This window comes from Rhinolophus sinicus, linkage group LG07, assembly GCF_036562045.2.
Source record: "Rhinolophus sinicus isolate RSC01 linkage group LG07, ASM3656204v1, whole genome shotgun sequence".
Lineage (NCBI taxonomy): Eukaryota > Metazoa > Chordata > Mammalia > Chiroptera > Rhinolophidae > Rhinolophus > Rhinolophus sinicus.
This window is the reverse complement of record NC_133757.1, coordinates 69,251,734-69,265,812: the sequence shown is the minus strand read 5'-3', so window position 1 is coordinate 69,265,812 and position 14,079 is coordinate 69,251,734. Positions and strand designations below refer to the sequence as shown.

General features: G+C 54.4%; 1 protein-coding gene across 13 annotated transcripts in view; it reads left to right on the top strand.

Annotated features, from left to right (window-relative positions):
- Positions 1–14,079, top strand: part of GNG7 (G protein subunit gamma 7) — a 144,818-nt gene that overhangs the window by 99,318 nt on the left and 31,421 nt on the right. For 6 of the 13 annotated variants that reach the window (XM_074337524.1, XM_074337521.1, XM_074337522.1 and 3 more), the window contains one exon: positions 5,656–5,774. In XM_074337524.1, coding sequence (XP_074193625.1) covers positions 5,656–5,684 — 29 coding nt within the window. In that variant the 3' untranslated portion in view covers positions 5,685–5,774. Of the gene's footprint in view, positions 1–3,523; positions 3,624–5,655; positions 5,775–9,474; positions 12,855–14,079 lie in introns of those variants that run through there. The other 7 variants (XM_074337529.1, XM_074337526.1, XM_074337527.1 and 4 more) reach the window with 2 other exon arrangements.

The window sequence follows — 14,079 nt, the reverse complement described above, 5'->3', positions numbered from 1 at the left end:
CGTGAGGAGCAGGATTTCCCAATGGCTTCCAGCAAGCCTGCCCTTCCACATTCGCTTGGGCGCAATGTCTAGGTCACCTTGTCTTTCGTTCCACCTCTCTGGCAGCTGTGTTTGTGTTTGGCAGCTGCCATGAGTCCCTGAAAAAGGGCCCTCTCAGTGGCTGCAGCCTCTGGGCGCGCCCCAGCCTGTTCTCTGGCACAGAGGCTTAGAGACCTGGAGGTTTGCCAGTATGGAGGGAAGGTTGCTCTGAGCATTCCAGCAGCGTTCAGAGAGGGGAGGTAACTTCCCCAAAGCCACACAGCTTTGGGGGTCGGAGCAGAATTCAGGTCTTCTGCTTTGTATGGTGGCTCCACCTTCCACTTCTGTCCTCTCGCCCCCTTTAGATGTGTTGTTGGTTGCATCATGGGGAAGCTCTGACCCAGTGCAACTTCTAGTCACAGAGGATTTAGATGCTAAGAAAATTAAACCCCTTTCGGAAACATGCTTCTGGTTTTTGTTTTTGTTTTCATTTCATTTAAGTTCAAACTGAGCCATTTTAGTTCCCAAAAAGCTATTTGCATTTTGCCTAAATGAGCAAGAACAGAGTTCCTTCCAGGCCTTAGCTTCTGCCTGCAGGAGCCCCTGGGCCATGTCTGGGGACATCTGTGGTGGTCATGACTAGGGGTGCTCTTGGCATCGAGGGGGCTGCTCAGCACCCCACAGTGCCCAGGACAGCCCCCCACAGAGAGTGGTACCGCCCTCACGTCAGCAGTGCCCAGGGGGAAAAACTGTTCTAAACTATTTTGGGGCAAAACCCATTTTGCCATCCCCACAGCCACTACTGAAGAAAGGGCAATTCTGTCCCCGGTTTTAATCCTCATGTGCATTGGAGCTGCGTGTCTCGGCTGAGTGCACTACGTGGGGTGACCACCTCTTTTTCTCACAGCGTCACAGGGCCTGCAGTACAGGGTCGGCCTCACTGTCCTTGCTCTGCGCATGTTCGCTTCTGCAGGAGCCAGCTTCAACCTGCTGTGACTTCCTAGCCCTTCACTGGGAGGCCAGCCCAGAGCCTGGTGACATCTGTTTAGGTTCTGTTTTCGGGCTGACCTCACCCCAAGTCGTGCCTTCGGCCTCACCAGGCCTGAACCAGCCTCTCTGCAGAGGCAGAACCCAGAGTTGGAATGTGACCACCGCCTGCAGCTCCGACCGCCTCGCCCCTCCCTCCTGGAACTGCCTGTCCCCCCTCTCTACCCCCCAGCTTCCCAAGGGCCTGCCGCCTTCCATGACCTTCCGAGGCTTTGCTGGGCCCAGGCAGGTCAGGTGCCCATGCTGGCACGTGCCTCCTGCTAAGAGACAGCTGGTGAGAAATGTTCCCTGAGCTGACTCAGCATGTTGGCCTCACTAGGGGAGGTGGGGGACACAGTGGTCCATGAGTCAGTGGCTGGCTGTGACACCAGCCAGGACTAGGACTTGAGTCTGCCACGCTGGCTGCAGTGACGCGTCCAGTGTCTGGGTCTCGGCATCTCAGTGCTCTCACACACACGCACACACGTGCACACACACACACTGATAGCGCACACACACACTCATAGTGCACATGCACACACGTGCACACACACTGATAGCATGCACACACGTGCACACACACACTGATAGCACGTGCGCACACACTGATAGCACGCACGTGCACACACCCTGATAGCACGCACGTGCACACACCCTGATAGCACACACGTGCACGCACACACACACACACACTGATAGCACGCACGTGCACATGCACACACACACTGATAGCATGCACGTGCACACGTACACACACACACTAATAGCATGCACGCGCACACGTGCACACACACACACTGATAGCACGCACGTGCACATGCGCGCACACACTGATAGCACAAACACAAGCACATCCTAATGCGCCTTCCCTGCAGCCTCTCGGGCCTGGGTTGTCACCAGCCCAGAGGGAGCCTGGGGCCGCATGCCTGGGCAGGAATCCAGCACCGCCTGCATCAGGCTTTGTGCTCAGGAGGGAGACCACAGCTGGGATTGCCGGGGGTCCTGGGGGACACTCAGGATGCTGAACAGGACTCCCCGGCCTTCCAAGGAAAATACGCCTGGGGCCACCCCGTTTGTTCTCTGTGTGCGTCTATATTTAGCACTGAGTAATTTAGGTATTTTTGAGCCGAAGGGAGGGCAGTTTTCTCTGAGTTGGATGTTTTGTGGCTGCTTTGAAGCTGTGTGCTGAATCAGAGCTCTAGAAGCCCACACGTGGGTTCTATGAGCCTGGTCCAGACACACTCGGGCCTCTTCTGACCTGAAAGTGGGCTGGGTGTCCGCCGGACACAGGGAGCCGGTGGTGTGGAAGGGTTGTTTGTTTTTTTTAACTGAAACTTTGGTCACTGTAGATGCAGTTGTGACAAATGAGAGAGAAATTCCATGTGTCATTCACTCTGTTTTCCCCAGTGGTGATATTTTGTCAAAGTCCCCAGTAAATTTCGCAGCGAGGATATTGGCATGGAACAGTCCCCCAACCTTGTTCCGATTTCTGCAGTTGTGTGTGTGTGTATTAAGTTCTCTGCACGTTTGTCACCTGGGCAGCACGTGGATCCACCAACATCAATATATATGTGACATTGCCAGCATCATGAGGACCTTTGTGTCGCCCTTTTCTCCCAGGCCCCACCCACCCTCGCCCCACCGGCAACCACCCATCTATCTTTCATCTCCACAATCTTGTCTCAAAAATAGCCCATAAAATGGCAGGGAACAGTGTGTAACCTCTGGGGAGCGGCGATTTGCACTCAGCGGAACTCCGTAGAGCCCGTCCAAGGCGTGCTGATCAATAGACCGTCCCTCTTAATTGCCAAGTGAAAAATTTTTTGAAAACCTTAAATCTTGGCATGGAACATCTTTAGTTTTCTGTTGCCACCTGGCCCTACTGACTGCCAAGCGGACAGTGATACAGTGTGTCGTGACAGAAGCACAGACTGCTACTTAGTTTCCGCGTTAGATGCCTGCCCCCTGGGGCCAGGGCTGCCGACTCTTCTAGCACTAATGCCCGTGAGGGTCCTACTGGACATTCGGGGCCGTGTCACTGTCTGTGGGGGCGTCCTGGGCACTCTGGGGGGTTGAGCAGCATCCCTGGCCCCCACCCACTTGATGCCAGGAGCACCCCCATGTGACTACCACAGTTGTGCCCAGACATTGTCCCGGGTGAGAACCACACCCTAGGGCTCACTAAATGAAAACTGGATAGGAAAAGTAGAATTTTCACGGCCTTAAAGAACAGAAAAAAGTTTGCATAACTGAATTATAAAAACAAGTTAACATCATCACTCATACATCACTGTGGGAATATAAAATAGTACAGCCGCTCTTAAAAACAAGTTTGGCGTTTTCTTTACAAATTAAACCTGCAATCACAGTCTTCAGCGTTTTTCCCAGAGAAATACAAAGACTCGTGCTCACTGGAATGCTTATGGCAGCTTATCCATGACAGCCGAAATGTGCGATCCGCCCGCATGTCTTTGCACAGGCCCGTGTTTTCCTGTGCACACCCACGCCCTGGAGCACAGTCAGCTGTGCAAAGGCGCAGCCACCCTTGCGTGCAGGCAGCAGCCCGGATGGCACTCCAGGTAGTCACATCGAGTGGGGAAAGCAGTGACATACCACAGGGTGGCGTTTATATAACATCCAGGTGACAAACTCGTGGAGAAGGGGAACCTGTCAGTGGTTGCCAGGGGTAGAGGTGGGTTGGGGGAGGTGTGACTGTGCCTTAAAGGGTCGTAGCAGGGACGCTGGGACTGGAAGTGCCCTGTGTCTTTCCTGTGTCGGTGTCACCGTCCTGGTTGTGATCTCACTACAGTTTTCATGGTGTCACCCTTGGGGGAAACTGGGCAAAGGGTTCTCAGCCTCTCTCTATCATTTCCTACAACTGATGGGAATCTAAAGGCATCTTAAAATTTTAAATCTAATTTCAAATAAATTACTAAAAGTATTTTGGAAAGAACATAAAAACCATCCCAAACAAGAACAAAGCAGGAATCATTGCTGTATTAAAGGGTGGGCCTTCTTCTTGGTGGGGGAGCAGGTGCGTAAGCTCTCTGACCCCTAAACTGTGACGTGTGACACCCGATTCCTAAGGGTTCTGGGGAGACAGGTCCACAGGTGGGATTTGGTGCATTCATGCACTCCCTTGTCCTAGAGCTGAACTAACTGAAGGTCTGCCGGGGGCGGGGCGGGGGGGGGCCTCATCTGGAACCATCCATCCACGCTAAGTGCATTACTCCAAGTACACCATCCACACTCAGAACTCATGTCCACCTGTAACCGCAGAACAGGACCTTATCTGATTGGTAGGATGCAGTCACACTGAATCCAGTGACGGGTATCCTTATAAGGTGAAGATTTGGAAACAGACACATAGGGACAAGTCCATGTGACAGCAGAGGCAGAGATTGAGATATGCAGCCACAAGCCAAGGGACATCAGGGATTGCTGGCCACACCAGAAGCTGGGACAGGCAGGAAGGACCCTCCCCAGAGCCCTCAGGGAGCACGGCCCAGCGATACCTTGATCTCACACTTCCAGCCTCCAGATATGAGAGAATAAATTCCTGTTGTTTTAAGCTGCCCAGTCTGTGGTCATTTGTCACTGCTGCCCCAGGACACTAATGGAGGAACATGAGCCCGAGCTCATTGGAAAGCTCTGGAAACCCTGCAGAACCAAGCTGTCCCAGAGTTTCTGACGCAAATCCCCTACTCATGGCTACCCTACCGCCCCCAAAGCCACTCCTGAGCAGAAGAAAAGAGCCAGCACTTCTTGTTCCTGCCCTGCCCCGGACAGCCAGTCAGGTGTGGAAGACCAGGTCCTGCCGCCGGTTTGTTACAGAAACAGCCGGGCCTCAGGTGGGGAGTGGGCCAGCAGACAGGGCGGAAGTCTGAACTGGGCCCCCACAGACATACACACAACCATCATCAGCTTGCTTCTCAGAGAAGTGCCTGGCACATGGCAGGACCTTTTCTGTGAGAGTTTGCTGAACAGACAAGCATGTGAATAAAGGAACGAATGAAACAGCCCCAGCCCTCCAACAGGGGGTGACGGACCCAGGAGCCACAGTGTGTGGTCTCCCCAGGTGACCTGCCACTTAGGGGAGACAGCCACATCTGGTGACTAGCGCGGTCATCACACCAGGGCGTCCTCCTGGCATCGAGGGCTGAGGCCAGGGATGCTGCCAATACCTCCCCGTGTCCAGGACGGCTGCCCACAGACAGTGACCGGGCCCCACATCAGCTGGGTGGAGAGGGGACCGTGGAGCAGGGGCAGGGCTCAGGAAACTCCTGCTGCTTCTCCCTACCAAGTCCTCCTCTGGAGTCAACCAGGAACTGATGCTGTGGTTTCACGAACTCTCCTGGGGGACCCTTGATAGTCACAACCGGTGACTGGCCACAGGAGGAGACTACGGGACAAGAGGGTCTCCGCTGGGCCTCCCACCCTCAACCTTGAGGACACACAATGTGACCAGTCCCCAGAGTGGAGCTGCAGGGTGGTGGGGTGGGTGACTAGGGGGCTTCAGAAGGGTGGGGTGCATGCTGCCTCTCCATCCTCGGCTGCATGAGATCCTGGGGCTTGCCGAGCTGGTTCACGCTGTCTGCTTCCCCCCCACAGCTCTCTGGACGCCGGAGGCCCAGAGCTGATGGCAGACAATGTCAGCCACTAACAACATAGCCCAGGCCCGGAAGCTGGTGGAGCAGCTCCGCATTGAAGCCGGAATCGAGCGCATCAAGGTGAGCCAAGCAGTGGTGGGGGTGGGGGGAGACCCACGGGCCCACAGAGGGTGCCTGGGCAGGAGGTGGGGCTTGCACTCCAGCTTTGCCTCTCGCTGTGCAACGTCAGGCCACTCAATTAATGTCTCTGAGCCTCAGTGTCCTTAGCAGAAAGACACAGCTGATGTAAACCTGTGTCATGGGTGGTGATGATCCCAGGTGCCAGGTAATTTATAAACACTGAACTCGCCCCCCCAGCCCCTGGGATCTCTCCCTGGAAGCCCCAGTGAAGGTCGCCTCAGGCACTGCCAGAAGGGCCAGCCTGAAGCAGGCGCTTTGTCTCTTGTGTCCCCTCCTCTCCCTCTGACAACAAATGCAGCTAGAAGATAGAGACGTGGTCCAGGGAGGGGAGGGGACAGTTTTCTTCACCTCCACGCTGTTTCAATTTTTTGAAATAAACATATTTGCTTTTTATGCTAAAAAAAGAAAAAGGACAGCAGTTCCTGTTCACAGACTTTAACCCGTCAGAGACTAGGAACATGCAAAGCAAAGTAGGGTAGTGCATCATTGCACAGGCAGGTCTGCAGACAAAGGTCTTAAAAAATAATTTGCATACCATGAAGTTAACCATTTATTTTAAAGTGTGCATTTCAGTGGCATTGGGTGCAGTCACAGGGTTGTGCAACCACCACTTCTGTCTAATTCCGGAACATTCCATAACCCAAAAGACTATCCCTCCCCCTTACACCCTCCCCCAGCCCCTGACAAGCACTAACCTCCCTTCTATCTATGGACGCGCCTGTTCTGGACATTTCCCGTAAGTGGAATCACACACTGTGTGTGTCCGGCTTCTCTCATGAGCACCGTGTGTTCAAGGTCCATCACGTTGTGGCGAGTGTCAGCGCCTCCATTCTTTTCACGGCCAGGTGACACCCCATTGTGTGGACGGGCCATGCTGTGTTTATGTAGATGAATTTTAAGTTCATGAGGGGACATCAGGACAGCATCCCAGACTCACAAGTTTCCCTCTTTCCAAGGACGTGGGCCAGTGGGCCAGTCACAGCTTCTTACATGAAAAAGGTGCTGACACTGTTCAAAGGCACCCTCTCATAAAACCCGTGTACACTTTGCAAAGGACAGTGAGGCACCTCCAAGGGGCTATTTCCTGCCCCCAACCCCAGCTTGCAGACTGCCAGGCGAGGGCCAGGGAGTCTCCAACTAGGAGGTCCTGGCGCTTTACGCGTCTCGATTAGCCCTGCTCCAGCTATGTGCTTGGTGAGTCGCAGTTCTCCAGAGAAACAGAACTGACAGGCTGTGTGTACATATCTACATAGAGAGAGATGTGTTCTAAGGAATTGGCTCACGTGATCGTGGGGGCTGGCAAGTCTGAAGTCTGCAGGATAGACCAGCAGGCTGGAGACCCAGGGAAGAATTGACTTGTAGCTTGAGTCCCAAGGCCACCTGGAGGCAGAAATTCTCTTTGGGGAAACTTCAGTCTTAGGCTCTTAAGGCCTTCAACTGATTAGGCGCGGCCCACCCACATTATAGAGGCTGATCTGCTCTACTCAAAGCTGACTGATTTAAGTGTTCATGTCACTAAAAAGTATCTTCATAGAGACATCTAGAGTGGTGTTACATCAACTGTCTGGATGCTGTGGCCTAGCCAAGTGGACACATAAAAATCAACCACCACCTCACGTATTTGTTGAGACCTTGTCTTCCTGAGCACCTGTCATTCCGCAGTCGTGGCTGGTCACAGGAATTGATTAGGAAGGGCCAGCCCGGCCCTGGTGCAGACAGACTCACACCTGACGGCCAGGTAGTGGAAGGGAGTGGGGAACGATTCTGGGAGGCCCATGGGCCTCCACCCAGCCAGGTGGGAGGGCTGAGCCCCCATGGGGGGAAGTGCCTCCCCGGAGGTTGGTGAATGTACCAGAACTCTGCACATTCAAAGCATTCCTTTGGGTTGAAGAAAGAGAAGGGCCCGGTTGAAGTGGTTTTGCTTTGTGAGCGGTGCCAGCCCCCAGCCCTGGCGGAGCAGTGATTCATCCCGCCCGTTTGAAGTTCAGGAGCAGCCTCCGGCCGCCCCTTTGAAAGTGGGGAGGAGGGCAGTCAGGACGTGACCCACTCGCCCTCCCAGTCCCGCCTGAGGTTTTGTGTCCTCCCAAAACAGCGACCAGAACTACAGACCATCGGCCTGTCTGAAAGGTCCGCCTGGTCATGTGGCCTGGGATGCGCTGCGGGCACGGTGGCCCTGGCACTGTGGGCAGAGCCTTCCTGTCAACGCCGGAGACAGGCAGGGGGCTACCACACGCCAGAGCCACAGCACCAGCTATTTCAGGGCCTGGAGACTATTTTTGTCATCTGGGAGGGGTACTTTCCAAATACGACTCTGGAACGCCGAGCTCCGTCTGCTCATCAGAGGTGTCCGCCTGGGAGCAGCCTCACGCTCATGACAGTGGCAACTGTCGCTATCTGAGGGTGGGAGCATCCCCTGGCTGAACCCGCAAGCGTGCAGACCTCAGCAGCACCGGGCAGAGGTGTCCTTGGGGTGCAGGGCCTAGGCTGCAGATGCACCTCTGCAGGCCGCAGACACTGCAGAGGCTTTTCAAAGAGCGCTCTCCCCCCCCCGCCTCATCTGTCCCACCCAGCAACCGCTGCACAACTGCCACTGTTGTCTGGCCTTATGGGCGAGAAAGCGGGGGACTGAGAAAGGGAGCCCCACGGACAGACAGTTCCCGCCCCTGGGATGAGATCCCATGGACATGCCCTGTTCACCCAAGCCTGGGACGGCCCCTGCAGCACCCCAAATGCACGACCGGGCGGACTGGGGCGTGTGGCCAAGGGGCTGCCTGGGGCCGAGCGGCGCCATTGCTAGTGCTCCTCCGCTCCCCGGACGCTCAGCACCATGTTTTACCCATGTCAATTTCCCCAGGCACCTTCCCTTCTCCCTCCTCTTTTGGGGATCCCAATGCAGGTAGTTCGAAGGGTCAGTGCCCTCGCTGGGGGTCACTGAACCCCAGTAGGTTCAGACTGCACAGAAAGGAGACACAGACAGGCTTGTCTCGTCCCCTCAATTGCACCGATGTGCAGGCGGAAGTCTTCCTGTCCGGCCCTTTCTTGAGGAGGATAGTCTTCGGCTGGATCCTAAAGAGACTGCATCTAGCTCTGACCCTTTCTGTTCAAAATCTGGGCAACTGCTGAGGGAGGCTCGGTCCTTCTTCTTGTAATCTTTTTAAATTGTGGTAAAATGCACAGAGCATAATGTTTACCATTAGTGATATTTAGTATGTTCAGTGTTATGCAATCATCACCTCTATCCAGTTCCAGAACATTTCATCACCCCAAAAAAGCCCCCATCAGTAGTCACACCCCCATCTCCCTCCCTAGTCCCTGACAACCACGAACCCACGTCCTGTCTGTGGATGTGCCTGTTCTGGACATTTCCCATAAGTGGAATCACACACTGTGTGGCCTGTGTGTCCGGCTTCTCTCATGAGCACCGTGTGTTCAAGGTCCATCACGTTGTGGGGAGTGTCAGCGCCTCCCTCCTTTTCACGACTGGGTAACACTCCCGTATGTGGACGGGCCACGCTGTGTGTGTCCATCACCTGTTGATTGACATTTGGGCTGTGTCTGCCTTTGGCCATTGTGAATCCTGCTGCTACGAACACGTGTATCAGCCCCTTACTTTTCCTCTCATCCTTGTGCCCACACTCAGGTCTCCAAAGCCTCGTCGGAACTCATGAGTTACTGTGAGCAGCACGCCCGGAATGACCCCCTGCTGGTCGGAGTCCCCGCCTCCGAGAACCCCTTTAAGGACAAGAAGCCTTGTATCATTCTATAGCTTTGTTTTCTCGTGTATTCTCCTCTCTCCCTCTTGCTCTCCCGCCACCTCCCCCCACCCCGTCTCAGTCAGAGCATCATTCAGTATGCAACACATTTTGAATCCCTGAAACTTTTAATGCCAAAAGAAATGCAAAAAGTTGTCACCACCCAGCTGGGGTGAAATGTATCCTCTGGGTTATGATGGATTTTCAGACCAAACAGTGCAGCCCTCAGGGCCCAACCAAAAGAGGGATGGTGGCTTCACAGCCACTTCCGATTAGGAATGACTGAAATGCCCAAGCAATGTGGTAACCATTTTTTTAACTCTCAGTGGCCGCTTGAGCTGTGGTCCAGACCCGAGCTGGGCTGGGAGAAGGGAAGGGGCAGGTGTGATAGCCGCTGGTCCCTCAACCTGGGCCACCTGGCTGGCTGGCCGTTCTCACACAACTGGGCCATTTGTGAAGACTTCTGCCAAGTCGATGCTACCGTGCCGTTTGTTATTTTAAGCTGAGTAAAATTGCGGGGAGGGTGGCACATAATGAGCTTTTCCGGAAAAATCTCTCCTTTTCATTTAAAAAAGTTATTCCATACTGCTAAAATCAGATTTTGATGGCTGAACATGCAGCTAAGCTGTACTATGTAATAACGCACAAGTGGATTTTAGGGGGCTGAGCGGGGGCTTTGGAAAACACTCCCTGTGTCACCAAGTGTCACCCCGCTGTATGGCATTTGTACGGCATGTGTCAGAGGCATGGCCACTGTTCACACAGAACTGCAACCTGGGGAGGCCCTGTCTGGTAGGCTAGGCTGCCTGGTGCTTCGACTGAAAAGGTGTTAACTGGTCTGGAAGTAGCTGGAAGGCCTGGACGGTGAGGGCCTGCAGCCCCACCTCACTCACTACTAACGGGGGATCTGCTTTCATACCCCACAAACCCAGAACGTCTGGTTGGAGGAAGTGAGAGGAATTATGACAATTCATCACTCTTCCCACCAGCCTTGGAAATTTAAGATTTCATGGAATCAGGGGGTGGAGGCAGGGGCCCTTTTTTTAAATTACTTTTTCCTCTGTTACAACATGGACAGTTAAAACAGCTGGAGGAAGGGGCCGAAAGCAACCCCCTCCCTCCCCTGCCAGTGCCACCTGCACCCACCAGAACCCCACACAGCCCTCGACTCGGGTCCCTGCCTGTCGTATCCCTGGGCCTGGAGGCAAACTGTGGGAAGAAACGAGCCCAGCTCTGCCCCTGTGGCCCCAGTGGACGTCAGAGTCTGAGGCCCTTGTCAGCGGGGTCCTGGACAGCCGCCAGACCCAGGCCTTCCCCTCACAGCCGCGGGGCCAGGGCCAGGACCAAGGCTCAGATCTTGCCAGAGCTGAGATGGCTCCAGAGGATGACCCTCCATGTAGCTCCCCGAGGGCACAGGCTGGAAGGCCGAGTCCTTCTCCACAACACCCAGCTCTCCCCGGCCGGTCCGGGAGCACCAGGGGCTTCGGGGAGCCTGGCACCTCCAGACCTGCAGTTGGAGGGGGCAAGCCGTGAAGGCGCCCAGTGCTGCAGCCACGTCTCATTGGGCAGGGAGTAGGCGGCTGGGCACCTCTCGCCGTCCCCGGCAGGATGGAACAAAAGCCAGTCCTAGGGCCGGTGGGAAGTGGGGGGCATCTGCTCGCCCTTCCCACCAGCCCTCTGGTGACTAGCAACGAGTGCTCCCCTTTTGCTTTGTGACAAAAGCCTTAATCCCTTGAACCCACATCAGATCCTTGCACGCCCATCCTTCCTCCTGCGTCCCCCCACTGTCCGGCCACCAGGCCCAAAGAGGGTGGGAGGTCCTGATATCAGTGACAGGAGCACCCTGGGGCCCAGCCTCCCCTCTCTCCACCCCCGGCCTTGCCCAGCCCCACCTTGTGTCCCCACCCAAGTGACCCCAGAGAAGCCAGTGGGAAGCAAAGCCCAGGACCCCTGGCTGAGAGGTGGGGTTGAACCTGAGCTGATCGGCTCCATCACCTGCTCTGGGCTCAGTCGCCCAACGTGTCCCCCACCCCCAACCCTGCAGTAAACCGCGTCCTGGGCCAGGAGAGGCTTCCCAGTCAGACACTGAGTGGTCTGGGGAAACTGAAGCCCTTTACCCACCCTCTCACTGCACCTGCTTAGCGCCTCCCCCAGGTGCCCAGTGCCCTGTCCCCTGAGCCTGGCCATCAGGTGCCCACAGCCTCGGACCCCAGGGAGGTGGCGATCGGCAGAAACCCCACCATTGTTTTCTTTCTGGCTGAGGAAAACCAAAACAAAACTTTCCTTTTTTTAAAAATTTAAAGTAATTGTCACTGTCCGTAATTAGACCTGAAGCATCAGAGCACTCGTGACAACATATGCTGCTTGTCCATTCCTCACACAAGTGTTCGCCGTGGAAACATGGTTATGGGGCGTTTCGTGGCCTGGAACAGCCCTTTGCATTATGGAGCTGGCGGGGTGGCAATATGAGCCTTGCGGAAACCATCCTCTCCCCACCATGTCATGGGGGAAAAATATTAAGGACACATACACAGCAGGCAGGGGTGGGAGACATGGGGCCTCCCTGTCCTCTGCAGCCGGTTCAGTGTGCCCAGTGGGGCTGCCCAATCTGATGACCCCCCACCCCAGGAAGAATCTAGTCCATGTACCCCTCCCCCATCCTCCCAGAGGTGATCCAGAGGCTAAGAATTAAGTGATGCATTGTAATCCCCAGCACCAGGGGATATAAACCAGGGCTGCTTGGGAAGGTGCTGTCTGTGGCTTTGATGTCCCAGCCAGCCTCCTGTCCAGGACAGCGCTGGGCCTCCAGGCAGCTCATCCACCCTGTGACCAGCTTCAGTCAGCCCTGCCCTGAGCTCTGAGGCTGCAGGAGAAGGCCCTGGGGCCCTCACCCCAAGCATGAGTGATCAGGGGCAGTTTCTAGGCCAAGGTGAGGCCACAGAAGGTCCTTCCAGAGCACTTAATAAAAAGCCAGCCTGCCACAGGATCCCCTGAAAACAAGCCATATGTCAGACACTTGGCCCTCTTCCTTCTCCGTCCATGGAACCCATTGCCAAATGTTGTAACAACCAGTTCCCAGTTTTCAGAAGCAATCTGTGGTTCTGGCAGGTTCTACCCCATCTGCGTTTGGATGTCTGGTGGTTTTTATTATTTTTTTAAAATTCCAGGTGCATCACACCCACTTTCTCTCAGTGTTTTAATATTGTGTGGAATTGTTAATACAAAGTGAATTAATCCACAATAAAAGGCTCACTGTCCTTTTCTCCCAGCTCTGGGTCTTCCACTCTTTCCCTGGCCGCTGCTAGGGGGGGGCAGGGGCTACCCCACACCACCCACTCCCCCCACCTGTCCCTCAGAAGACGCAACACGGATGGGACCTGCTTCAGGCAGCAGCACACATGAGCAGCCTTCAGCCTCGATGGGATTTGTGATTTGTAGTTAGAGCATGTAGGGGAAAGGCTATTTGAGAGTCTGCGTATGAGTGATCCATGTGTCCCACGGCTCTGGACTATTTGGCATGGCCCATGAGAAGACGCCTCGCTCTTTGAAGGCCTGGGAGCCTGAGAAGATCTTAATCTCACCCCTGCAGTCTTGTTGCCCATCACCCAGAGACCATCACGACCACCGGAGACAGCCAGGAAAAGGAGTGAGTCGTGGCCCAATTCAGCAGGACACAAAGATTTCAAGTTTTAATAATATGTCTGCAATTGGGTGATTCTGACCTCAAAGCAGAGAACTTTCTCTGATAAAACATTTACAGATTCGACTACATGAAAATTATCCCCAGTGTATCAAAAAGTATAAGATTAGAAGGCAGTTCAAAAACCTAAACCTTACCAGCTGACCCAGCAGTCCCTCTGCTGTGTGTACACACGAAGCACTGAGAGCAGGGACTCGAACAGATACCTGCAAACCCATGTCCGCAGCAGCACGACTCACAGCGGCCAAAAGGCAAACAGAGACAGATGCATGATCAACAAGGGTGGGCCGGCCACACACTGGAATATTACTCGGCCTTGGAAATAAAGGACATTCTGATACGCTACAGCGTGGACGGACCCAGAGGACATGATGCTCAGTGACATCAGCCAGACACAGGAGGATAAATTCTGTGTGATTCCCCTTATGTGAGGTCCCCAGAGGAGTCAGATTCATAGAGACAGGAAGTAGGTGGTGGGGGCCAGGGGTTGGGGGAGCGGAGGGGAGTGAGTGTTTAATGGGGACGGTGTCAGTTTGGGGAGATGGAAAGTTCTAGAGATGGATGGTGGGGACGGCTGCATGACAGTGTGAATGTGCTTAATGCCACTGAGCTGTGCACTTAAAACTGGCTAAAATGATAAAGTTCATATTACATATATTTTACCACAAAAAGAAAAACACACAACCTTACCCAATATCCACCTAAAGGGCTGAAATGTAAAAGATTGGAGTTGTTGAGGGTGTGGAGCAACTTGGACTCCAAGCTTGTTGCAGGGAGTGATGCTACAACCATT